The 27,874-nt window shown below is 41.8% G+C and overlaps 1 protein-coding gene across 3 annotated transcripts in view; it reads right to left on the minus strand.

Moving 5' to 3' along the window:
* Positions 1–915: 915 nt before the first annotated feature.
* ARHGEF5 (Rho guanine nucleotide exchange factor 5) overlaps positions 916–27,874 on the minus strand; it is a 36,982-nt gene continuing 10,023 nt past the window's right edge. The window contains exons 2-15 of one of the 3 annotated variants that reach the window (XM_031555502.1): positions 17,302–20,802; positions 14,060–14,120; positions 13,640–13,704; positions 13,125–13,387; positions 12,158–12,318; positions 10,379–10,531; positions 8,880–9,009; positions 8,020–8,094; positions 5,520–5,609; positions 5,041–5,195; positions 3,928–4,089; positions 3,448–3,518; positions 3,023–3,127; positions 916–2,754 (exon numbers count right to left, since the gene is read on the minus strand). In XM_031555502.1, the coding sequence (XP_031411362.1) occupies positions 2,600–2,754; positions 3,023–3,127; positions 3,448–3,518; positions 3,928–4,089; positions 5,041–5,195; positions 5,520–5,609; positions 8,020–8,094; positions 8,880–9,009; positions 10,379–10,531; positions 12,158–12,318; positions 13,125–13,387; positions 13,640–13,704; positions 14,060–14,120; positions 17,302–20,692 (5,037 nt within the window). In that variant the 5' untranslated portion in view covers positions 20,693–20,802 and the 3' untranslated portion in view covers positions 916–2,599. Of the gene's footprint in view, positions 2,755–3,022; positions 3,128–3,447; positions 3,519–3,927; positions 4,090–5,040; positions 5,196–5,519; positions 5,717–8,019; positions 8,095–8,879; positions 9,010–10,378; positions 10,532–12,157; positions 12,319–13,124; positions 13,388–13,639; positions 13,705–14,059; positions 14,142–17,301; positions 20,803–27,874 lie in introns of those variants that run through there. The other 2 variants (XM_010716935.3, XM_031555503.1) reach the window with 2 other exon arrangements.

Consider the following 27,874-nt stretch of genomic DNA (forward strand, 5'->3'; position numbering starts at 1 on the left):
TGGAGGGATGTGGATTTGATGGGTGGACTATTTGACGGATAAGAAATTGGTTGAAAGGCCATAGACAGAGGGTGGTGATTAGTGGTTCTATGTCCAGATGGAGGCTGGTAATGAGTGGCATCCCCAGGGGCTGTCTTGGGACTGGTGCTCTTTGACATCTTTATCAATGACGATGACGTAATTGAGTACATTCTCAGCAAGTGCTGAGTGGTGTGGTTGACACGGTGGAAGGAAGGGATGCCATTCAGAGGGACCTCAACAGACAAAAGGTGGGCCCAGGTAAACCTAATGAGGTTCAACACAGCAAAGTGCAAGGTTTTGCATTTGGGACTGAGGAATTCCAGTCATCTGTAGAGACTGGAAGGAGTAGTCCTTGAGAGCAGCCCTGCAGAAAAGGAACTGGGGGTCCTGATCAATGAAAAGCTTAACATGAGCCAGCAGTATGCTCTTGCATATTCTGCAGCTCAGAAAGCAAATGGTATCCTGGGCTCCATCAAAAGAGCCAGCAGTGAAAGGGAAGTGATTATCCCCCTCTACTTTGCTCTTGTGAGGCCCCATCTGGAGTACTGTGTCCAGGTCTGGAGCCCCCAGTACAAGACAGAGCTGTTGGAGAGGATCCAGAGGATCAGGGGACTGGAGCACCTCCCCTATGAAGACAGGCTGAGGGAGCTGGGCTTGTTCAGCCTGGAGAAAAGAAGGCTGAGAGGTGACCTCATTGCAGCCTTTCAGTAACTAGTCTACAAATAGGAGGGGAGTCAACTCTTTGAAAGAGTAGATAACAGCAGGACTAGGGGAAATGGTTTTAAGTTGAAGGAGGAAAGATTTAGGTTGGATGTCAGGGGGAAGTTCTTTACTATGAGAGTGGTGAGGTGCTGGAAACCCAGAGAGGTTGTGGGTGTCCCATCCTTAGATGTGTTCAAGGCCAGGTTGGATGGGGTCCTGGGCAGCCTGGTCTAGTATTAAATGGGGAGGTTGGTGGCCCTACTTGTGGCGGGGGATGGGGGTGGAGATTTATGATCCTTGAGGTCCCTTCCAATCCTGGCCATTCTGTGATTCTGTAAAGGTAGAATGTTATAGAAAAGGAAAGCTGGAAATATAAAGATAATTCTTTAAATATATTAAATGCAAGAAAGATACAGAGTTTTCTTTGGTGTATTGATTCATATACTTGATGTTGTATTGACGTAACTAAATGCAGCAGCAACAATATTTTATAGTTTAAGGTATGTCCTCAAATAGACAGGTCTGCACAAAAGCAGGACTATATGTAAACTGGACTTCCAACTGGAGAGTTCTACAAATACAACAGAGTCCCTGGCACATATTTTGACTTCATCTACAGTGGCAAAATATCTCAGTGTTTACCATAAGTGTGCAAAATGGTGCATGCAGTATCATATCAGCTGTAAGACTAGGAGCAGCAGGAAAATGCCCCTTCATTCCAAATGCCTAGACGTGGTTGTTTTGTGCAGGGCATGTACCTACACGTCAGATCTTTGTAAAAAGTAACTGTTCTACTTTGAGAGGGAGGTAGAGTGGGAAACAGAGTCATTTCAGATGGCTTAGTGGGTTCACGAGAGAGGGGGACTTCTGTGAAGCAGGTTCTTCAGCAGTCAGTGGGGTCAGGACAAGGGGAAATGGCCATAAACTTGAGCATAGGAAGTTCTGCACCAGTATGCAAAGGACCTTCTTCATGGTAAGGGTGATGGAGCACTGGAACAAGCTGTCCAGGGAGGTTGTGGATTCTCCTTCTCTGGAGATGATTGAAGACCTGCCTGGACACCTACCTGCGTAGCCAGCAGTAGGGGACCTGCTTTGCAGGGGAACTGTACTCAATCTCTGGAGGTTCCTTCCAGCCTCTACAATTCTGTGATTCAACTTTATACTTCTTAAAGTGCAGGAAATCATAACAGTGACTTCCAAAAACTATCTAAAACTCAAGTGTGTATATTCTAATGCTACTGAGGATTCTTAATAGCATGCTGAGTTCAACTTAGCATTTCATTGTACCTGTACCTTTTAAAAAAGAAAAGAAGACAACAAACAGTAGATGTGTATGATCAAATAGATCAGTTGTTCCAAGTAGAAATTATACTACGGAGATCAATACTCTCAAGACATGGAGAGGATATTCAGATGGAAAATTCTCCTCATCTTACATTGTGCTTTGTGCTTAGTGCCTTCCTTCTCAGGAACTCAAAGCTCTCAGTAGGCTAATAATAATCAATTTAGCCTCACAACATCCAGTGAGGTAGGTAAGTATAACCCCATTTCACAGATGGGAAAACTAAGGCAGAATTCTGAAGTAACTTGCCAGTGGTAAAACCAGAATACATTTCCAGGAGTCCAGATTCCAGTGCTCTGTACGATTAAAGTCACTCCCTACTAACACAAAGCAAGCAATACATGCAACATTTTTCCCTTCTGCTGCTGTGATTCTGGAGAAAGGAAGTGAATATTTTTTCCTGGTTGAATTCCCAGTTTCTTTGGCAAAAGACACATCTGTATTACACTCTTTGCAGAGGTGCTTATTCTGAGAACAATAGAAAAAAGATGGTTTTTCTGCAGCAGAGACCACACAGGTCCAAGCAAAGTAGAATTATTTCCTGCAGAAGACTTGCTGCTTGGCATTCTTCACACGTTGTTCTTCTTTCAGGTTCTTCTGCCGTGCATGTTTGCTGGAGATGAGCTCCACATATTCTGAGGGAAACCATCCCCTCTCCCTGTCTGAAAGTCTCACTCCTTCCATCCATCCTGTAGGAGTGGGAACAAACACAACATGAGGCAAAATAGGTGAGGATTTTTCCATTACTCTTTTCTCAAACCTCATTCCAACAAAGCCCTAAAGCCCCTTTCAGCTTCCACATAAGGTTCCTTAATGAAGATAAAAAGTCTCTTCATTCTTTCAGATGAGCAACCACAAATAAGAAGCTCCTTCTGAAGCTGGATTGTGCTGTTAAAAGCTTTATACTACTTACGTAACTTGCTAACCATAATTTTAGATATTGTTCATTCTGCTCACCATCATTGCTGTATTGCATAACCATGATGATATCTGCTTTCTCCAAAGCTAGCTCATCATTTTCCCGAGCTTTGTACATCCTTATGCATTGAACCTGTGGTGCATCTAATAGGAGAGGAAAGATCGTAATGGTATACAAGAAAGTAACAGTAAACCTCTGTGTATCAGCCCAGATGAGGGATAAAAGACTGCCCAATCACTGAAGAGCAGAGAATTGGAAGGCAGATTACACATCTTCTACCAAATGAGGAATAAAAAATAAGTAGAATGACTGACAGAACCTGGCACTGAGGGGAAAAAAACCATGAATATATTTTAATTACATAAAGGCAAATATTCTGCCATGGAGTCATTCTGGGATACTCCACCTTGCAGTGATTCCAAGTTGCCCACCCTCCTTGGTAATAATAGCAGAGCAGTCTTACCAGGGCATTCCAGGAGGTCCAATTCCCCATGTGGAGGAACCAAAGCAGAGATCCACCTCAGCTTCTCATTGCTGAAAAACATCACCAGGTATGTGTCAGATTTCAGCATGAGGGACAGCAGTATGATAACAGTGTGTATGTGCATGTGTGCACATGTCCATCCTCACAGGAGAGGTCAGGAAGTGGGTCCTTACAGAAGTAGGTGAAGAGTGGAAAAAAGGATGGGAAAAAAGGAAAAAACTCCCTTTTTTGCAGGCTGATGGTATGAAATGACACTGTAGTATTCTACAAGCAGCTGTGATGAGAGAGGAGCAACATGATTCATTACGTGCTCGTTAAGGCAAAAAGATTATTTTTGAGTTTCCATTCAGCAGCTGTGCTTTATATTTCAGCATATTGGTAGTGGGACAACCACTACACTCATAGGAGGTGACTGGTTATGGCATCGGGATATATTAAGGTAACCTTGAGCAAACTCACTGTGTCTCTGTGCGAAATAGAAACTCCACTCTCTTTCCCTGGCAATTCTGAAGTAGAAAGAGACGGAAAACATTTTTGTTTGTTCCATGCAGTTTCATCTCACACTTTTCCCCACGCACATCTGAGAAAGCAGCATGATCAAACACAACAAAACGTCCACCCCTGCAGGTAAAGAGGAGGAACAAAAACTGTGAGTATTAAGTTGATGAAGGTTAACAAGTAAGTACATGTAATTCCCTGATGTTAGGAAAGCAAGAAGCTTTTAATGATTATTGATCTGCTTTAGGCACTATAACCTTTTTTTTGCTGGAAATCTGAGAGGGCCAGAGAAGATTTAACTAAAAGGGCAGAAATACAACCTTTGCAAACTCTGTCCAGTCATGGTTTTATGTAATAGATTACAGCATAATAAAAACACCCACCCACCTTTTCAAACTACTTTTTCTGTTTCATTAATTTGTACGTTCATGAGACTTCATACTACCATTTAGGAGGAAATTATTCTTTGAGTATGTAACAATCAGAAAGATTAACATGATGGAAAGGTGATACAAGAGGTATAATGACAGAGGGACTAACGCAATAGAAAGATGTTATAAGGCAATGAAAAAGGACTGCTTATCTGTCTCAAAGATCTAGGCTCACAAGGGAAAACTCCACAAAGGAGGGACCTTCTAAAAGAGATCCTTCCACAGTGGCAGTTAGCCCTTAAATGAGGTCTAAGAGAGGTGGAGCCAAGCTTTTAGGTCTTTTGTGCCTGTGCTCCCAGAGCTGACCAAGTCCTTTCCCCAGGTGCTCAATCAGTGGTTCAGGCCATGACTCAATAGTTACATACAGAGTACAACTACAATAAATTGCTATTAAAGCATTTCATACTGTGGAGATAGGCAGAATGGAAATATTGTACAACGAAGTGCCTAGTTATATTATTGTATATTTTAATAAAACATCAGGAATGTCACTTAAGTGATACTCATGTAATGCAAAGTTAGGAAATGACTTGACAAATGCTGCCACTTGCTGACAGCCAGAAGAAACAGACTCTCACTAAAGCACAAACCCAGAAAGATGCATTTTAGAAGGGACAGCAAGAACTGTGGCTGAAGCACTCACTCCTTTGGCCGAGACAGGAGCAGACAGTCATTGAAGAGATGTAGGTAGATAGGACGGGTGGTGACTTTCCATTTTGGACTTGGAGTATTGAAGTCCAGTGCTGTTAATTCACCACACTTCACAAGTCGCCTTGACTGTGAAACGAGTGGGAATATCTACAAGACAGAAGTAATATTTATGTGAAGTGTATGCAAGGAAAAAAGTATCCATGACTTTTGGATTTTGATCTTTCTCCAGAGGAAGCATACTTTCATTTCTTCAGCTGGACCGGGACAATTTGTGTTAGAGACCTTCAACTGAACTCTGACACAAGTGTTTGGGTAAGGGAAGCATTGATAAAGAATTGAGCTGTGTAAGCTGCTGAACCAACATATCGATGTATACAGGGGAGGAAAACAAAAGAAAGCACAAGTGACTTTGTAAGGAACGAGATGAAAGATATTAGGCTAGAACAAGGCCAAGGGCATGGACAAGCTCACCTTGCACTCAAATTCAATCTTCTGGCTGAGGTAAATCAACTCTTCAGTACTTTTCATGCGTTGAACATTTTCATTGCAGTCCTTGATGAGCTGCAGAGGAAAACAGGTGATAGTGAGGTGCAGCACTGCCTACTGGAATCAGTATTATTCCCAGGAACCCATGAAGAATCAGTAAATTACAATTCTTGGGCATCCTCCTGAGGGGAAAAAAAAAGAAAATTTCAGGCAAGCATACTAAAACTTATCCATACCTACAATGACTGTTTTGTTTTTTTTTTTCACTGAAGTTTTCATCTGAATTTCTTAAGAAGTCTCTGTGATCTCAATGATCCTTCTGGGTTCCTTCCAACTGAGGATATTCTACACGTATTGTTTTAACTTGGGGATACTGGGAGGGATAGTAGAGACTTCCTTCTCCTTTCAGGTGACAGAAGTTTAATTACCAGTCATTTGGATGGAGCTTTTATTTGATGCTCCACTGTAAAGACAGGAGGATGATTAGATAAACATCAGGCCTAGATTTTTCACAACCCAGAGCTTTTTGCAGTAACTGTGAGGACTTGACACAACAGAAGGATTTCAGTCTTAAAGCTGCCTACATAGCTGTCTGAGGTGATATAAGGCAGCTACCTGACAGTGTTGCAGAGAAGGCTTAAACACAATTACAGGATTCCATGTATGATATTTTACTCACCTGTCTCAGACTGTAGTGTTTTGGGATCTGTGCAGAAGGCAAGTGCAGTTCTTCAGATTTTAAGGATGTATGCATCATGTAGAACTGGTGTTTAGTTTTGTGGTTATAGAGTTGCAGAGTGATTACAAGAAAGGGAGTGACACTCCAAGAAGGTCAAATGAAGACTAGACAAAACAAGGGCATAAGGGCTACCAAGGAACAAGTCAATTTTGCAGTACAATTTGCAGGTAACAAATACTCTCAGAAGATTTTAAGTCTTGCCTCTCTAATAAACAGAGAGTAAAGATGAATGTATTAGAGTAAACACCTTGAGTTTTGTTTTTGTTTTTTTGTGTTTTTTTTTTTAGAGCCAGATTTTAGAGCAAAATTTTCTTGGAGAAGTGAGGGATAAATTGAAAGTGAGAGACAAATATAAGGAACACAAAGGAGAGATAACATTTAGGAGATGGTATAATGAACTAATGAAAAATGCTTTCAGGCTTCCTGTAGTATGCTTGGTAGGTTTCCAACACCTCAGGACAAGGCCATGGCCATGACTACAAACCAAAGACTGATAACAGCGAAGTATGGGATCCTGTAAAATAACAGGGTAGTCTCTGTCCAAAAAAGAGACCTACTTTCCCCACAATAAAGTTTTTGCTACAAACTTACTGTTGCAAACTTGCTTGTTTACAACCTTGGGATGGTGTATCTGCAAGCCCAGCAGGCATAAAAGGATGCCTGAGAGAAACTACAGGGGGCTTTTAACTTTCCGCTATTTGCTAGTTAGAGAATTCAACCTTTGGATGAGCTTGCTGTTCACCCCTCCCCCTCATCTATTTTCCAGCACTGCTGGGCAAGCACTGGAACTCCTTGAAATGGACCAGTGATGTCTTTTCTGTCTGTCTCTCATTCTTTCTCTACTTCTCTCTCTCCCCTTCTTTTTCTTCTTGATCTTCTTTTACTTACTTTCTTTAGTAGCCATTGCCTAAATTTACCTTGAAACACTTCGTAAGTGCCAAAGTATCCTTTATGCATAACATTGATTAACTGTTGTTAGAAAGTTGCCTAATCTTGACTTGAAGTAGTTGATTTATCCTTGTTAGAAACTTGCTTAATTTTGCCCCTGGACTGTTATTGGAAAACTCAATGAATTGTCTTACATAGCTCCTGTGAGTAAATATCTGACTCCATTGCTTTGGTGACTCATGCAGAGAAGGGAGTGCCCTATTTTGGGTCTCCAAAGATTCACCTCCCTTGCAACCTACTGACTGGACAACTGGAAAGATGAATCCTGAGTTAAGTATTATTGGCAAAGATTCAGTTGCATCCCAGCTAGGTCCTGTCTTAGTGCTCAATGCAGAAGATTCACAGGAACAAAGTAATTTGTTATAGGTGTGTATGGGAACTGCTGAATCAGAGCCTGAACCTCTGATTAATCACCTGAGGCAAGCAATGAGTCAGCCACAGGAGCACAGGTGAAGACAATTCACCTGTGCTGCTCACCTGGCTCCACCTCTCCTAGACCCATTTAAGAGCTGACTACCAGTGGGGAAGGACCCACTCCACTGGTGTTTTCCATATGAGCCCAGGATATGAGTGAGTGTACCTATCATTTCTGTTTCCTGCTTTGGTGTAACAAGTATGTAGCCAAGCTCTCTGCTATACCATAACATGTGTACATTCATTAATTGTACATAGGTGATCATCAGTAATATGGGCCATTGACAAGGGTGACAAGTGTGAGGGTCAACAGAAAAAGCATATACTGACACTTTGGTGCTCTGCAACTGTGTATGGGTGTGGAGAACAGGCTGACACCCTTACCTTTTCAAGTGCATCGTAGGCCTGTGTTGCTTGCACTTCCTCCTCAGACCCAGGCCGAGTTCTCTTTAGGATATTCTGCATGAGAAAAAGCATTTTTCATAATGTAGATAGGAAGAGCAGACCTCTGAGAAGGGCTCAAGAAACAAGGAAACATTAAGATACTAGCCTCAAGAGAGACCGAAATAGTGGTAGGAGATGTGGAGATAACAAGGCCAGAAATTTGAGATGCAGGATGCAGTTGACAAGCTGTACTGAACAGGGCATCCCTGAAAATTTAAATGGAGTTAAGTATTCTCTGTAAGTTACATGATATAGGAGACAGCCACTAATCTGAGCACAGTCTTAAATGTAGAATAATTCTTTGCCTGATATCCCTTTTCTCCTTTTCAGAAGAGGCTCAAATAATAAAAAAGAAGCTCCATGGAAGAGCTCAAGGTTGATTCACTGGGGACTTGCATGTTGACTTAATAGGAATTCCAGAGAGACAATGTTGCAGGCAAAGAGTAAGATAGACTGCTTTTCCATAGGGCAGCCAGATAACATGTGCCTTCTAGAAGGAAGGACAAAGAAAAAAAAAAAAAAAAGAAAAAAAAAATCAATAAAATTTAAAACATGTTCAGAGATACTCCATGAATTACTCATTGGTATTGGTATGTAATTGTTGTAGTGTTACAACTAAGTCCTAAAAAGTATACAAAACTATATTGCCTCACAGAGAGACTGTATCCAATTAATGCTGTTGGTCTAACACAGCCCCTCCTGCTAGTGCTTGATGCTTGTTCATATTCATGTGACTTTCAGACTTGAAGAAGAATCAGCTTAAAAGAAAGTGTAGAAAAACTGATAATGAGCACAGTTACCTGTAGGAGGAGTTTAAGTCGAGTGATGCGCTGGAAAGGGAGGATGAGGAAGGATTTAAGTGAGAGGCGCTGGCATACTGGATCACTTTCCAATCTTTCCAGGACTTGTTGAAATCCTGCATTTCCACTCCTGTGTTAGTGTAAATGAGAAAGGATATCTAGGCATCAGAGCAAATAAATAGTCTTTGTAGCAGAGAAAGAGTACCAGATTTCAGTGAATGCTGGGGTATGCCAGTCACTGCAGTCATGTTTTGGCCCTGAAGCAAGAGATGTCAAGAAACTGGACCACTCTGCATAGTCAGAATAAGTATAGGTTTCTAACAGCTATAGGAGGGTAGCAGTACAACGAAGGTCTTGTTTAATCTTTCCTCTTTGTGGTATAGTACTCTGGGATAACCAGAAGTAGCATCTATGTTTAAGTCTCACCTATAAAAAGGGTACCTTTCACAAGATAGTGGTGGTTTGTATCCTTTCTTAATACTAAATGACCCAGCTCCAGGGGCTTTACCCAGAGAGTGGAAAAGCTGCCTCCACAATCTTGCTACTGCTGGGAGGAGTATTACTCCTGCCTTCCTCTCTAATGTGTCGCTTAACCTTTTAGAACAGTTTTCTGTCTTGGGCAGCAGCAGATACAATGAACAATGGTATGCAAGTGGCATCTACTGCCAGAACAGCCAAATTCTATATCCCTGAAGAGATGGAAAAGAATCTTTTATGCCCAGTAGAAGTATCTCACAAACAGCTATTGGCCCCACAATGCCCTAGATGATATCCTGAAGGTTCTTTCTGTGCAGAACTGAGCCTTCACTGAAGGAAACCAATTGTAAGACTAAATGTCTCCCAGTCAGCAACACCCAGAGGACCCAGTGCCTGAATGATTTGTTTCGAACAGTGACTTCTCTCAGAATTGTCAACTAGGATTGGATTTTTACTGATGGAATTAGTGCAGAAGTGCTAAGGAAACCTTGCTCATGACTGAGCCTGAGCAGTGCTTGATTATGCCACTGAGTGCCGAAGACAACAGCAAGGGAAACTGATGATGCGCTGGTCTTAGGATTTTCAATCCATTTCAAAGATTCTTGGATAACTAGTTTAGATTTAATGAGAGCAACCATACTTTTCTTAGCTATCACTTTCAGGTTCTTAATAGTCTGAAAACCACAGACTGAAAACAACTGTCTAGGACAGACATTTTTGCCCTAAGGCTGTGGCAATTGCCTTCAGTAGAATACTTCTACTGAATGTTATTCTCTTACATTATCCTCGGTTATTCTTTTTCTCCTCTCAAAAGAGGAGCCTTACAGCATCTCAGACCTTCTGTTCCAAATGCTACTGAATTGAAGAAGGCTTCCACCTTTTCTTCCGGAGATGTACTGCAAACAGATGTTCCAACAAACAGATCATACTTGCTGTGTGCCCTGTCACTTGAAACAGTGCACATCAGAAGTGCAGCAAGCAAGTAGGAGGCTGTAGAAGGTTTCAACAAATGAAAAACTTACAGTAACCGCTGGAAGGTTTGCTCCTGGTATGTCTGGTTTGTTACATATGGTAGATAGACCCTGCGGAACTCAGGAGCATGTTTCAGAGCCACATCACATACATGGAAGGTGAACATGTCCTCTTCAAACTTCTCTTCCAAGTCAAAAAGGAAACTGCAGCACGCAGTTGTGGTGCCATAGAAGGAGAGAGAGATATAAAGCAGAGTGATCAGTGTCAGTGCTAGCAGGAACATATTCATTTCTTTAAAATCTGGGTAGTTCATATATAAGCACAAAATAGCTCTACTTCTAGAGATCATAGTGCCTGTACAATGACAGTGTGGGGCTAGACATCAAGGAAGAGGCAGAAGCAAAATGGGTTACTGCTCCTCATTGAATCATAGAACATCCTGGTTGGAAGGAACCCAATAAGGATAACAGAGTCCAACTCCTGGCTCCACACAGTCCCACCTAAAATTCAGCCCCTATGTCTGAGAATGTTGCTGTCCAAATGCTCCTGGAACTCAGGCAAGCTTGGTGCCATGACCTCTCTTTTTTCTGGGCAATTTGTTGCAGTGCCCAACCACCCTCAGCAAAGTGCTAAATACCGAACCTTACCCTCTGCTGATGCAGCTCCAAGCCACTCTCTTTGGTCCTGTTGCTGTCATCATAGAGCAGAGCTCTCAGCTCCTGCTCCCTCTCAGAAGGAGCTGTAGGCCATCATGAGGTCTACTCTCAGTCTCCTCCTCTCCAGGCTGAACAGTGAACCCCAGCTGCTTCTCCTACTTTTTGCCCTCTAGACCCTCTACTATTCTCATGGTTATGGAGGATAACATTTTCATACAGTCATGGCACCCAAAACTGCTCCTGGTGCTCAAGGTGAGGCTACACCAGCACAGAGAAGAACAGGACAATGCCTTCCTTTGATCAGCTGTGTAATGTACCCCTGAGTACAGTTGGCCTTTTTGGCCGCCAGGATACAGTGCTGACTCAGACTGAACTAATTATCATCCAGATCACTTTCTGCAGAGTTGCTCTCCAGCTTCTTGTCTCCTAGCCTGTACATACAGCCAGGGTTGCCCTGTCCCAGGTATACAATCTGAATCTTGCAACTTTCATGCATTTGGCAACTGCTCAGCCCTCTAATTTGCTACTGAGAAGCTATATTTGCTACTTCTAAAATTACAATCAGGAAACAATAGCAAATCAGGACATCACCAAAAAGAATTGGTAGAAACTGAAAACACAGAGCAAACCATAGTAGCCTTGCAGGGAAAAACAGAACAAATTCGAAGAAGATTCCTTGCACATAGGGTCAGATCTATGTTTTATGACTTACATTTAATTGATTTCAAATTAGGTACTGTCATATTATGGCTGTAATCTTATTTACTTATATTTGATTCAGGATTGTGCAGCTGCATCTTCTCCACATGTATTATGTAAAAGCTGCATTTGGTTTGGACTGAGGTCTAGTTACTTGTTTGTAGTTAGTGCCAATAAGACATGGCAGCATTTTGAACATTCTGGCTCTGTAATGATCTCTGTGCACAGTTGTATCATTTCCAGGACTTAACACCAAGATTTGCATTGTCCTGTCACCTAAAAAGGTGATGGCTCCTTTGAGGGCAACACTGATATGCAATCACAAAGTGATATGTGCGTGTACATCCAACTCAAAAGTCAGTGAACATACAGAACAGGAGTGAGAGATGTTACTGATAGAAACTAGTGTTTCAAGGCTGTAATTTGCACTTCATGGAGAGTGTTAGATGTGGAAATAAGGGGGCATAATCTTACCTGGCACTGACATCACGTACATCCTGAAGACGTGAGAAAAGCCACTGACGCTCCTGATTACTGAGAATTGCGTGGAGTTCTGTTGATCGCTGGAAGTGATCCACTGCCACATTTAAACTGCGCAGATAGGAAGCCTCAGACATTATCAACTCAAATTTGGCCTTGAGAGAAGAAAAAAGGAGCAGAACATCATCAGACCAGGCAAGCCTGCAAGTAATCTCATTAGTGGAGATGGGACAAAGCAAGAAAACTTTTTAGTATGCGATGTGTGCAATTAATTACAAAAGAAGAGAAACAGAGTGAAAGACAGCTTGCAGTATGACTTAAAACAACAGTTACCTGTTCTAATTTTACTTTTCATTCCTTGACTCCATTTTCACTAGGTCCCCTATTTTATGTGCTCCCATAAATTATCCAGCATCCCCACTGCCTATGTTCTGTTTCTCCTTCGTGTTTCACATGCTGTTTTTTTCCTCTCTCTCAGGGTTCTCCCATCCACTTTTTGGTTCCTCCCATCTTTCTTTACCTGTTCCTCCGTGTACCAAATTGCTGAATACATACATACATCTTCTCATTCCCCCTCAGCCCTGCAGCACACATGGGTCAATTCTCTCATAAGCTTAAGTGTGGGAGAAAGCTCAGTCTTCTCTTTAAAATTCTGTTGTTCAAACTTGTTCAAAATTCCTTGTTTTCTCTTGTTACAGTTTCCTAGCATCTGTTTTCATGAAGTTACTGATAGAATTTTCATCTTATTTCTGTGCTCCTTCTATCAACAATGCAGAACTTCAGCACTGTGCTACTTCATAAGCACTGACACCACATTCCCAAACTGCTTACATGAGACGGTGACCTCTGCATTCAACCACTGCACTCCCACATCAGGCATTTTTGCTTTCCACTTTAACCACCGTCCTCCATCCTCCTTGACTACAAGCCACCGATCTACCTTATTACATCTATCCATTACCTCTTGCAGCTTCTGCTCATCACGGGACATACTGAGTAGCATTCTGCTGCCCCGGATCATGGGGATATCCTGCCAGAGGGATGGGTTTGATGACACTGACAGACGTTGCAAATATGAGTCCTGGGGAGACAATACTTTCCTTCGTAGCCTTGGGGAGCTTGGCAAACACGATTCTGTATCCTCTGCAAAAGAATCCACTCTCTTCTGGCTTTGAATGGCCTTGTTCAGAACCACATCACTGTACTCCTGATACAGCAACTTTGCTGTGAAGAGAGGCATATATTTTTATACTTTCTATGGCAACTATCTGTCCTCTACTTCAGTCTGGAGAAAACCGTTAGGATAACAATAAACCATATGTATCTACTATCAGCCAAGCGGTGACCATGACTATGGCTTCACTGCCTCCACTAAATGCTCCTTTGTAATGCTCCCAAGTGACAAAACCAACAGCAAGGATGGGAGATGACAGAAGATAGCCATCTGCCATAGCACTTCAAGCAGAAGGTACTTACAGGAGTTGATGAGTTTGGAGTGCCGACGTTTGAAGGTCCCCATTGTATCTGCAGGTTTCTTTTCTCTGTCAGGGAGTAAGGATTTACAAACACAGAGAAAATGAAGAGCACAGTGCCAGTGATGGATAACCCAAATCTTAGTAATGGATCTGGCATAAGGCCCTCTGTTTCCAACAAGCTCAAGCTCCACATACTTTACATTACAAAGAACAAAGTTTGGCTTGATGAAATACTGTCCACTGGACAGAAATACTTCTGCTGCAATGGAGTCCTCTCCTACAGGACATGGAGAGGAACACAGCTGTAAGTCACTCTATCATAGTTTTCTACTTATTATCTTCATTTGGACTCCTCAGAAACAATGGTATCTGTGCTACACAGGCATGAGGCCAGAATCAATGGAGCCTCTAAGAGACTTACCGCAATATAACTGTTTCTGAACTGACTGGTGGTTCCCTGTGCACCTTGTGTACTTCTTCCTCTGAATGAACAGGACAGACTTCTGTTACATAAGATAATTAGAAGGTAAACACAAATACAAATGTAGAGCCGAGCTAGAATCACAAAAGACACAGATACCACTTATCATACCCTATCTATGCAACAGTCTTAAATCTACAGCACAAATGCCCTCCTGAACTTTATTTCTGGTTTTTGTAATCTTTGGCATTACTTACACTTTAGAACTATTATTAGTCACATTTGCTTTTCATACCAATAGAAAGGCTGATACTTTCAGAAGTGACAGTATCTCTAAGAGCACGGATTTTCAGTTGCCTAAGCAAAGATTCTGCCTGCAGGCCGTATATTTGCAAGCTTCCTTTTCCTTTTCAGCAACTTGGGCCAAGTATCTGAGGATCTAGACTTGCTTTTGCAGATGTTGAGCTCCAAAAATTCCCAGTGACATCCAGAACAGAAATACCAAACACCTAACAAAATTACACATTCCTAATGTCTTATAAAGGATGACACCTGCATGAGAATGATAGGTGTTATCCAAAACTTGCATTTACATGCCCTGATTACTTACAAACTGCTGTTTGAGACAGCGTCTGTTTATATAAAATGAAGAAAATGTGGGCTTCTCTTTCATTCCATGAGAGGTTTAATTAAATAAGGAGTGGAGAAATTACATATAAATTCATCAGAAGCAGAAAAAGGAAGTGAGATTAGAAACTGAGCAGTAAATATAAGTCAGGGAAAAGAACTGCTACCTTGAATGTTTTAAAATATTGAACAAAAAATGTACGTCCAATACATGAAGAAATTTTGATTTGAGTGTGCCACCAAACTCTTTGCACCCCTCAGCCATTCCGTAACAGAACTCCAGCACATTGTGGAGGTTGGAAAATAAACTTATTAATTTCTAAGAAAAAAAGCAAGTATGTTTAAAAATATTATATGAGGGCTACTCCAAAAGTACTGCCTTCTATTTTATTATGCTGGCCCACGACATCCAAGGCAAATCATGATGGTATGGTATGGCAATAGAGATTCAACCTTTCCACCAATATTCTGTTACATTTTGTTGCCATGTAACAGATGGCAGCAGAGGGCAGTCTGACAAAATGGCTTCACATCCTCCAGGTCAGATGCCAAGGTGTGGAACTGAATTCTTCCATACAGAAAAAATTGCACCCACTGATATTCACTGACGTTTGCTCATGCTTATGGAGATCAAACAGTGGATGTTAGCAAAGTGAGGCAGTGGGTGGCGTGTTGAAGCAGGGGCAACAGGGTCACCTCTGCTAGTAATGTCTTTACAAGTGCATCATGCAGGCTCTTGTTCATTGCTGGCAAAAATGCATAGCTATTGGTGGTGGCTATATTGAAAAACAGTGTTTTGTAGCTAAGAATTGGCTCTATCAAATAGCATAATTGTGCTCTTTGTTGTAGTTTACATGGAAACAAATAGGAGGCATTACTTTCAGAGCAACTTGGTGTCATCTGCAAACTTACTGAGGGTGCTCTCAATGCCCTCATCCAGGTTATCAATAAAGATATTGAAGAGGACAGCCCCCAGCACCGACCCCTGGGGAACACCACTTGTGACAGGTCGCCAGCTGGATTTAGCTCCATTCACTATTGCACTTTGGCTGCAGCAACACCATGCAAAGCTACAGGCTTGGGGCGGAGTGGCTGGAAGACTGCATAGAGGAAATGGACCTGGGGGTATTGATTATGCTCGGCTGAACAAGAGCCAGCAGTGTGCCCAGGTGACCAAGAAGGCCAATGGCATCTTGGCTTGCATCAGGAACAGTGTTGCCAGCAGGAACAGGGAAATGATTGTCCCCGTGTACTCAGCTCTGGTGAGGCTGCAACTCGAGCACTGTATCCAGTTTTGGGCCCCTCACTTTAAGAGTGAGAGCGGGTTCAAAAAAAGTCCCTGGAGCAGGTTCAAAAAAAGGCGACAAAGCTGGTAAGGGGTCTGGAACACAGGCCTTATGAGGAGCAGCTGAAGGAGCTGGGATTGTTCAGTTTGGAGAAGAGGAGGCTCAGGGGAGACCTTATTGCTCCCTATAACTACCTGAAGGAAGGTTGTAGTGAGCTGGGGGTCAGCCTCTTCTCTCGTGTAACTAGTGGTAGAACTAGAGGGAATGGCTTCAAGCTGCGCCAGGGGAGATTTAGGCTGGATGTTAGGAAATGCTACTTTTCTGAAAGAGTGGTCAGGCATTGGAATGGGCTGCCCAAGGAGGTGGTGGAGTCACTGACCCTTGAACGTTTGGTTTTTGTGTTGAGGGGCATGGTTTAGTGAGCACTATTGGTGATAGGTGGATGGTTGGACTGGCCGATTTTGAAGGTCTTTTCCAACCCCGGTGATTCTGTGATTCTGTAACTTATTATATTGTACATGTGTATAAGGAACGGACAGGCATCCTGAGAGCAAGTACTGTCTGAATGAGCTCCACCACAGAAAACACACGTTTTCCATCCATAACACCAGTGATTTGGCTTCTGTTCAAGTTCGGATTTTAGAGTTGACAAATTTGCTTTATTATCTATAATCTCAAAGCCTACATTCTTAGGAAGAAATCTCTTTCAGAAGGTCAGATTGGATACCAAAAGGTGCAAAATGAAAGGAGGTAGGAAATAAACACAGAGCTAATACATGCCATCATATGTACAGGCTGCTGAGGATGTGTGCATGAGTAGTGTGCAACTACTGTGTGCAGTAGTTTCTTTACTACTTAGAAAAGGGCTGTTATTTAAGTGCAACAAAACACAATGGCTATATGATGGCAGCAGAGGTGATTAACAGCTGCAAACAGCCCCACAAAAAACCCAGCTCTATCAAGTAGGCTAAAATTGCTCATGTTACTGTGTAAGGACAGCAGATCAATAAACACAGAGAAGGAATAGAAAGTGAAATAAGGTCTCTGCTGCATGTATTAGTGCAAGCACACGGGGACTTAGTTCCCCTGCAGCAGGAAGAATTTATCATGGGGTAGCAGACAGGAGCTTAGGAGAGAGCTGTGTGATAGCAGCCTGGAGATGCACAAGGGGCTGCAGTTCCAAGTACTGCCAGAAATGAACAAAAGCATTGCCACACTTTCAACTCTCATGACTTTCTATCACACTGCCTATTTAACTTCAGGCTTTTGGTATCTGCATTAAGTTTTGCAGAGGGAAGAAGAGTAGCTGGAGATGGAGCATGGACTCACCCTGCAAGACGTCTGGTGGTACAGATATCCTCTTTAGGCCCTGCCGGTGCCAGTCCTTGCTTTTCACTCTGCACTTACTCAGACTTTCTTGACTGGCTCTTGGCTCTTTTGCAACTACCCCAATTGTTTTTTTGTCTGGCCAGCTTGATGATTTTTCCAAAGGTAAATGTTTGGGTATTTCTTTTGATTGAGATACCAAATGGTATTTTTCTTGTTGTTCTTCTAGCCTTTGTTTTACTCTTCCCTCACTTTCTGCTTTCTCTGTAATTGCTGATGGAGCTTGGATGTTTGGTGTGTCCACACCAAAGAAGTCTGTCCGCTGCACCCACTGCAGCTCTCCTGATACCTCACCTTCTCGGCAGGTTGTTTGAGTGGTTGGTGGTGATGGAGGGCTTAGCTGGAGAAAGTGAATTGGATTGGTGAATGCTAGCATTGGAAGGGACTGTAAAGAGTCTCTGCTCTTGGAGTCTGTGAATGTTCCCAAACCTTCCAATGAGGACCAAGAAAGGTGGTCAGGTGAGGATTTTTCACGCTGTACACCCACATGCTGAATCACTGTTTCAGTGCTGGTGTCAGAACAACTGGCCAATGCCTCATTTCCAACAGTGGAAAAGCCCTTGGCCAACAAATTGACCCCTGAATCATTAGAAGCCTCTGTATCCTGGGTACCCAAGTCACAGAAATTGAGCTCTTTAGCTGCTGGAACAAAGACAACTTTGTCTGTAAGACTTCTATCAGGAGAAAAGTTGGCAGTGTTAGCATAAGATACAGTAGCGGCAGTCCATAAAGGACGGCTTATAGTAAGAGCTAGTAAGTCATGATCATCCATATTACAGTTCAGATGTGGCCTGGAGTCGGGTACAGGAATCAGTGTCTCGTGACTCTCATGGGCTAGAGGCTGGACACAGTGATTGGCATTAGGTGCAGGGGCCTGAGCTTGTACAGGTCTTGGGACATGGGAAGGAAGTTGTTTGGCATCAGGCTCAGACACCAGAGTTAGGGTTGTGTTAGGCTTAGGAGATAGAGATCGTCCTCCCTGGTTCACAGCAAGGACCATATCTCCTTCAGGGGGCCAAGTTAGGGTGCTCAGGATGCTTGAGATTCTAGATCTAGGATTCCAGTCAGACTGATCAAATAAAGGTACTTGTTGTGCTTCGTGAAACACGTTTGTTCCAGTTTCATTTTCTTGCATAATGGCACTTTCTTCTGGTGGATGTTGGTACTGTAGAATTGTTTCTGGTTGGTTCAAGGGAGTGGAAGTCCTGCCCCATGTCTGAGTTGATTCCAGAGGCTCTGCAACAAAAAACAGAGTTTCTCTGTCCCCAGGAAGGCTCTTCTCTGCAGGAAGAGAGCTTGTATATACTACAGAGAAAGAAGATGAGACACTAAGGTCTTCATGAAAGTCTTCCTCAGGAGCAAGCAGTTTGTAGGAACCACTGCCCTCCTCTGGATCAGCAGTTAAAACAATAGTTTCCACTGATGCCAAATCCTGCATGCACACAGAAACAGCTTGGTTGGCATGCTTCTTTATAGAGTATGGCAATTTGTTCAAGCTGGAACTAGGACAGTCCTCAGGGTTCATCAGGGCCCCTCCACCGGTGTTCTCTTGCTGTGAGCCAGACATCGAAGCCACAAAGGTGAGTTCTAAGGGTAAATCTGAAACAAAGTCACAAAACTCAGCTTTTCGTAAGTTTTCTGCAGTGGGATGAGGATCCACAGGATCAGCTGGGTCTATCTTCTCAGTAGAACATACTGGAACAGAAGCCTCTTGGTTCTCTATGCTAGAAGGTGCTGCCACTCCTCCACAGTGTGGTGCTTCTCCTTCGACAAATATCTGGGCAGCCTTTCCAGGTTCACCACTGTGCTCATCCTCCTCACCCAGCCTTATGTTGTCATCCCTGTCAACTTCTACACTATCCTGACTGCTGATGGAAAAGCGGACAGTGTTTTCCAGGTCTGAGATACGGCACACATGTAGAGGCGCCATTGGAACTTCACCCACTAGGTTCAGGCTCTCTGATGGGAAAGGGCTGGCAAAAGGTATCTGACATCTAGAACCCACTGCTGTGACATGAGCTTTGAGGAGCACACTCTCACCAAGATGCTCTCTCATGAAATCACATTCCCCAGGAATTGCTGTTCCAGTTTGCTCAGCCAAAAAAACATTTTCCAAACCACAGAAGTCCACTTTATACCTCGGCATATAAAGTGTCTCTGAAAGGAGAGCTGATGACATTGACTTCAGTCTGAGCTCTTCCCTCTGTAATTGCTGTTCCTGTTCATTTTGTTCCTTTTTTTCTTGTTTTTTGGGCTTCAAAAATTTTCCTTCTTCTTGCATGTTCTGGTCTTTGCACTCTTTCTTCTCTTGTTCCTGCTGAAGTCCAGACACTGCTTCCTCCTGTGCTGTTTCCTTATGTTGTGAAGTATTCACTCGCTTAACTTTTTTAGCAGTATCCTTTTTGTAGAAAACACATGATGCTGAAGAGGTAGGTCTGCTGTCTGTTTTTCTGCTATCATCTTCAATATGAATGCATTTAGAAGTGGATGGGTTTTCCTTATGAATCATTACTGATCCCTGGTCTTTTAACAACTTGCTACTCCTTATTTCACAAGCTGAGATATTTCCTCCTGTTTGTACTGAGCTTATTTGGCTCTCATCTGTTAAGGTGGAAGTCAATTGATAGCAAGACTCTGTATTTTCTTCCCAACTCTGCAGCACTCTTCTGCTTTCCTTACCATTGTCAGAAGTGTAAAGATTAGCCATGCCCTCTGCTGTTATCTCCAAGGTAGGCCGTTCATTAGTTGCCAGTGCCACCTTTTTGCTGCTGTGCTTCTGCTCCGCACCAGCATCAATCTCCTGCAAAGGTTCTACCTTACACAGAGATGGCTCAGCCTTATAGTGCCCCTCTGAAATGGTTTTAAAAACCAAGAAGCACTTAGGTGCCTCTCTCTGAAAGGAAATGTCATCAGCCAAAGGAGATTTTTGATACTGGGACTGAGGATCTGAGACTTGAAAAGCCAGTTCTGTCTGGGACTGAGAACATTCAGTACTGAGGTCCACAGACTGTGGGATGACGTTGCCAGTAACTGGTCCATCCTGGATTGGGCTGAGGTATGAAAAGTCCTGGTTGCTTTCCAGGTCAGCCAGTTCCCCTTGCTTAAGTTTTAATGAACAATGCAGTCCACCCTCTAAAATGATTTCTCCCTCCCATTCTGAGAGGCTCTGCTGAGGATCTGCATCACCATGCTCTTCTTCCAGTACTACTGGCACTTTTTGTACAGGGTTAGAGGGTCTGCCTGGCATTTCTGCTGCTTCTCCTGGAGCAGAAAGGCAGTCCTCAGGTGAGCTGAGCTCTGCTCCCTCTGCAGAATCCAGCAGGCTGATGCTCATTTCAACTGATGCATGAGGGGCATGATGCTCTCTTTCAGCTACTGCAGAATTCCAGGCTTCCCCAGTAGTGCTGCAAGCTTCCAAGGGAGTGGTACTTCCCTTGCTGACTTCTTACGAGACCATCCATGATGCATTAAGATAAAAAAGAAAAAACATTTTTCTGTTAGTACTGCAGAATGAATTAGTAGAACTAATTGGCTTAAGAGACTTAAAAAACAGATACTAATGCTGACGAGGGGAAAGAAAACAAAATACATATTTACGTGTTGAGAAAAACACCATGACTGAGGCAAAAACTCAAGGCAAACACTTGAGATAAGCTTGCAGTATAGGATTATAACTCCAAAATAAAACTACTAGTGCCTTTTAAGTTTTAAATGCAAATCCAGAAAGTGACTTTGGTCAGGAATAGAGATGCTGATCATTCTGTACATGGGCAAAGTGCAATTTATGAAAAGTATTGGCTATGGTGACTCCTTTCAAACACAAAAGGGAAAACCAGAAAGCAGGATAAGAATATAATAAAAATTTCAATTAATCTTTTGTGGCAGAGTGGATTAATGTTCACCATCTTTTGTAGTGGCTAGCTCAGACTTAAAACCTCTGGTTTCAACAGTGCAGCACCTGTACTGTGGAGCTGATGGATCTCTTCACAGATCTCTTTGTATGTATGTGCAATAGAAGAACTTACTGCATCTCATCACAGGAATTGATTAAGAAGTAGAAATGTAAGAATGTGATTAATACATAACAAGCACATGACATAAGATAGTTGAAGGCTGTATAAGCTACACAGGTGGAGAGGAGCACTCCTGATGCACACACACATAACTACAGATTACAAAGAGAAACAAAATGAAAATTCAGATTATCAGTTTTAGTTAAAAAAAAAATCACAGGATTGCTGGACAGTTTCTCTAAGGACATAGTAGAATTTCCTATCCATTACTGCATTTGAAGTTCAGACATCACATCTGAGAAATGTCTATGAAAATAATGGTTGAATCTGATTCATTGTTTCACTTTTTCTGCCTATTGCATGATCAAAAATCTCAGATTTAAAAGACGTAAGAAACAGACAAACTTGAGTGGCTCCCCCTCTTTTCTTTTGCTTCAGGGATACACTTCCTCATGTTCCATGCTTTCTTCCCTATTTTCAATTCCCTGCTTATCAGAAATGGATAGTCACAGAACCAGGCTGAACCAGTTGGTAAACCATTGACACTGCTTCACGTGCACTAGGTACACCTACAGTCACACTAGTTTGTAAATTAGCTTCCAAAAACTGCTGCAACATGTAACCACAGTGAAGATTTCTCCCTGAACAAAGCTTCAGTGTTCTCCTCCTTCATCCAGTCAAGGTTTCTAGATGCATAGTCCTGCATCTTTTTGATCAAACAAACCATTCCACACTTCTTCACATAAAAACCTACTAACTGTTTAGCAGCAGAATAGCTAAGGCCTGAGTCCAAAGAGTTTGCAGAGTTTATTAAGCATACTTTTTCTCTCTCTGGCTCTCTACCTTCCCTTTTCCCAATTTGAAGACCACTGTTGGTTTGGTTTTTTTTTCTTCAGAATTTCAACTGTTGTTGTGCAATGGAGGGGGACAATTTCAACTAGGGAGACTCACAGAGAAAGATAAGTCTCTGCATGGAAAGAAGAGTCTTTGAGATCAGTGACAATTTAATTGTGCTTATTCCACACAGAAGGTAAGTAAAAGCACTATGAGCACGATTATATCTGGACTAATTGCCCCATCCAGCTCCATGGCCAGGATAGACCTGACCTTTAAGTTGGTTTCACTAATATTTTTCCTTATGTCAAGTGAAACAGTATACCTGCTCTGAAATAATGATTCCAGAACTGACGCATTATATATATACACATATATATTTATACACATGTATTTATCTTAATCATACAGTTACAGAGTATTCTGAAGTGGAAGGGGCCCTTAAAGATCACTAAGTCCAACTCCTGGCTCTACACAAAACCACTCCGAAATTAAACCATACTTCTGAGAGCATTGTACAAATTCTTCTTGAACTCCATCAGCTTAGTACCATCACCACTGCCCTGTGGAGCCTGTTCCAGTGGCCAACCACCCTCCTAGTTGAGAACCTTTTCCTAATGTCCAACCTCACCCTTCCTGATGCAGCTTCATGGGGATTTTCAGCATTTTAAGGCTTAGAAGAATGTACCAAAAAAAAAAAAATCATCAGTTAACTTTGTTCCTTTTTCCCATTGTTTGTTTTTGTGGGTTTTCTTTTTGAAAACTTTATTTTTTCCAAAATTCAGAATAAAAAATTTAAAAAAAAAAAAATCAGATAAAAACTCAGCATTTGGATTTTTGAAATTGAGAATAGTTGTAAATATTTAAAACATACTGTTTTTTGAAATTATAAATTGATAGGTCCATTCAAAACCTTCCCAGAGGGCTTCTGTTGTATCTTACTGCTGCCAGTGATTATAAATCATCTTTTACCTTTCCACAAGCATCAGGAAGACACTCCAGCACAGAAACATACTTTTTTTTGCCAAGAAGACCTAAAAATCTAGGACTTCAGAGCTTGTATGCACACAACACTGCACAGTGATGCTAACTGATGCTAGCAAAACAGCTGCAAGCTGGAAATGAGAGGGTGTAGTGAGCTGCACAGCAGCATGGAAAAAAAGGGGTAGTACTTGGTTTTACTGCAATAGGGGGCAATAAATTTTAGGGTGGAAGGATGAGCAAGTTGGCCAGCTACTCAAAACTAGATAGCAGAGAAAGCACTAGCAGACAAGGCAATTCTGTGATGGTACATGTTTATGCACAGTTTTCCCAGATTACAAAAAACAATGTATCAGTCCTCTTTCCAGCATGTGTCAATTACCTGGATGGAGATGACAAACTCTTCAATTTTTAGACAGAAAATACTCACTCTTCCCCCACCCACCTCCTCCCTCAAACAAAAAAAAGAAGAAATAACAAGTGCTATCTAGCACAGACAAGTTCTACAGTTAGCTAAGAAACAAGGTGCAATAACTCCAGGGAATTAAATAGAACACTAATCCTAAGAAAACCAAGAGTTAGATGAGTGCTGAGATCCTTCTCCTGCCAACCTGCGGATGGACCCCGCCTCCTGTGCCCTCACTTTGCCTTCCTTCTTCAGAGAAGCTGGAGGTGCTTCCAGCCAGCTCCCTAGCCTGTGCCAGGGCAGAGAGGTGGAAGCACAAGGTGCATACACCCATGTAAACAGCCTCGCACCTGAGAAAGCCCTGCCCTGCAATTACAGGTCTGACAACTGGAGCTGCACTAACACGCACTACTAGTTGGATTGTCTACCTGGCCTACTGGCCTTCTGCAGGCAACAAGGTCTGCAGGAACCTTGCTGCCTTTCCTACGGGGCAGCCAAGCCCTCTGATGGGTGGTGAATGAATGTCTGGCCCCAGGTGGGCTGCCACACAGCTCAAGCATACTTCAAAGGAGTCAGGATGGCAGAAGCTGGCTCACTCTACCCTCCTCCATACAAAATCCAGATCCATGTAGGAAAACCTCCACTTCTACCTGGAGGCTGCATATCCTTTGGTTTGGACAGGCACTCAAGAAAAAACTCAGTACAATGGCCAGGGCTGTACTAGCACAAAACCTACCCCACCACAAAACTTAATTTTCAGTGGGCTGTTCCCCAGAAGGGCACTCCTATAACTGAACATCTTGCTTAAATCCATTTCCACATCTCAATGCCTCTTCTGTGAGGCCTACTGCATATGTGTATCTGCAATAAATAAATAAATAACTGTTTAAAAAAAAAAGCCACACCAACACACCACCACCACCAAAAAAACACCAGAAAATGGGTACCAGGCTGGGGCCAGTTTGTGATCTTCGCAAACCATCAGGCTACTGCACTGTACACTGAGAAAGGTGAAGTAGCAGGGTCAAAACTCCTGAGCTCAGGAAGAGATTTCACAGAGCACTAGAGTGAAGGAAAGCACATTTGGAGCTTGCCAAAGGAAATAACATAAAGAATAAAAAGTTGTCATATAAAAAGCATGAGTCAAAATAATGTAGCATCTTCCGCTATGCTAAAAAGCCTATGTGCTATTGGCATGCTGGGAAAAAGTTGCCTCCTCTAATGTTTTGTGCAGAAAAAAAAAAAAAAAGGGAAAAGACATCCAAGTTGCTACTGAACCTCAGGAAAATATAAGACCTCTCTCATATGGGTGTAGTTTGATGAGTTTTAACATTCTGTATCTCACTGTTTTTCACATAGCAGGCATACTGAAGATGTACTGAGCATATTAATTATCAAATTATTCACTAATTGGGAGAAAAAGGATACTTAGTCTATATTTGTTTTCTCTTAACTGGATTATAAGACTAAGTAATAAATTCTAAAAAATATCAAAGAAACAAAATTAGTAGTACAGAATTTCACCTCAGAAATTGCTACAGAATGTTAATCCAAACAGCAAGTGATGCCTGCAGCTTGGACAGCACATTGCACTTCCGAAGTGAAATGATTCAGTCTTATGACAACCATCAGGCCACCTGTACATCAGGAGAATTGGTTCATTTTAAGCAGAGCTTCAGTTTTATATTCATAAAAGCTCTGGATAAGTCTTGACACTTTGTAATCTTTAATACAGTCTTTAGAATAAGCAGAAACAGTAAGCAGTGCTCACTGACATAGCTTAGCAGTAAGATTGTTTATACTATTGGACTCAGAGAGGAAGCATTCCCTTCAGTGAAAGCAGAGTACAGTCACTTCCAGTTGCACCATACAGGTGTCTCTACAAACAACAAAACCACCAACAGAAACATCTAGTGCCCAGAAGGAAGCAAGGACTTCTGAAATGTATACTATGATGAATGCTACATGCTACACACATTCCTAGACAGAAGTTTTGCTATAAATCACAGGAGTTCCAGTTTCTCTTTAAACAAAGCATTTCAGGACCTAGATCTGAGAAGATCTCCAGCTAGCTGCCGAAATTTCACAGTCTCTTACTACGTTACAGAAACATGAGCCCATGCTGCTGTTTTTGGAGTCTCAGATTAAAGAATGCTTACGTTTATACTAAACCACTCTGACATATAGAAATGCCATTAAAACATCAAAGAGCTTAGAAACAGACTTGAAAGCATGGCCTTGCCCCAACTGCTCAGTGGAATCATTGCTAAACACAGTTACTGCCACATTACCTGTACCAGTCTTGAATACAGTCAAGCTACAGGCAGATAAGGATGAACAATATCCAACAACCTGAACAAACTGTCCTCCCTTGCAGGAAGGGCATCTTAAGTTATCCTGTCTGATGTTCTTGGAAAAAATATAATGTAAGTTCTCACAACTGGATCAAGTTCCGTATGAGAACAGTTAGATTTCTTGCTTCCAGTAGTGATAGCTGCCAGAGCCTTAACAGAATGGAAGATACAAAGCTGGAACATTTTATCAGCAAAGGACAACTGGTAAGCTATACAGCAAAATACACCCAACCATCAAGGTACTGGTAAAACAGTGTTTTTATATGAATAAGTGAAGCATATATATATACACACAACTGAAGAAATTCCTAGTAATAGCAACAAAACTTCATCACACTGTGCTAACAATTTCAGCCAGCACAACTTCATCAGCTATAACTATCATATCCACAGCAAAAAAACTCATGCCACATATTTGGCTTCAGTATTTTAAGTATCATCAAATGGAAATACAGATAAAATATTGATTTTTTACATCTGACATAACAACTATTTTTTCTTAAATCTTGAACTCATTTGTCCTCATTTCATGCTTTCAGAATACGTGTTTTCAGTCTTTGCTCCCCACAGCATTTTTATTGTTTTATTACTCTAGTAATTAGACTTAGTGAAAAATGTGAAAAAAGTTTTGAGATATATATCATAGCCAACAATACTTGGCAATATTGCAACACTGGTACTGTTTTGTACCAAAACCTGAAGCCAAAAAAAAAGTCCATCCAAAAGGGATATAGTGACATGCGTGAGGAAAACAGGTTTTGATAAAATCCTTCTCTAAAGTTACTTTTCAGAGAATTAACTGATTTTTCTTAGACAGTTAACTGGTGAACTTAGATCAAAGAAGCACAGTGAGAAGTTTGCTTTTGGAAGCAAAAAGTATTAGACATAAATGAAATGTTTCAAACAATGTAAATGTGGGAAAGCACCAGTGAGGACCCCAATGCTCTCCCCATGGAAAAAACAGTATCACACACCCAAAGCCACAGGAATTGTGTGGGTGCTGAATAGGAAGGTATTAATGCAAAGACATGGAAATCTTGGATGCACAGGCATTGCGCTGTGAGTAACAACCAGCATAGGCTAATTGTGTGCATCACAGTATTTTGTTTTACATATAGTCCTACTTCCTAGAATCATGTGGATATGCAAGAATTCTGGCTTACAATCAAGAAAATGTATGCCTGGCCTCTTCCGGTTTGGAAAAGGTCTGGGAAAAAATAATATATATATATATATAATTAAAAAAATTATATATATATGGCTCAAAGACAAAATCTTACTGTCTGGGTTTATCTTAGCCTTTTAAGCCAAAAAATGTTAAGGCTTCATTCCTGAGTAATTAGAACAGAGGATACACAGGTCCAACTGAATTTAGATTAGGACTCAACATGACACACTGTATGTAGAATGTAGAACATTAAAAGGCAAAAAAAAAAAAAAAAAGCAGAAAAGGAAGGGCAGGGGAAGGAAGGAAGCAAAGAACGGGGGGAAGGAAAGTGAAAAAATAGGAAAAAAATGATAGAGTTAGACTGTATTATTTCAATGCACAGAACGTATACCAGCTTAGAAATATTGCTAGCTTTTCTATCATTAACTAATTACAGTATTTTTCCTGCAATAATAATTAAATAAGTTTAAATGTATAAGGAACAATTACAGACATTTTAATCCTTCCTCCACCTATTTTCATGCTTTTGCATATGAATGAGGAGGCAGAGTCTGCTTCACATCTTCACCCACCAAGATCTCTTAAAACAGTTTTACAGCTCCATAGCTCTTCAACTAAACAATTTAAACCCTGAGACTGCCATTTGGCAGTCTTTGAAGAAAACAGCTCCAAGGACTGACCTATAGCCTCTCTGTCCTCAGCCCTATAGCACACAGAACTGCTTCTTCTTCTCCTCCTAGGCCACACCTCTCCAAAAAGA

The sequence above is a fragment of the Meleagris gallopavo genome, chromosome 1 (genome assembly GCF_000146605.3).
Source record: "Meleagris gallopavo isolate NT-WF06-2002-E0010 breed Aviagen turkey brand Nicholas breeding stock chromosome 1, Turkey_5.1, whole genome shotgun sequence".
NCBI classification, from domain to species: domain Eukaryota; kingdom Metazoa; phylum Chordata; class Aves; order Galliformes; family Phasianidae; genus Meleagris; species Meleagris gallopavo.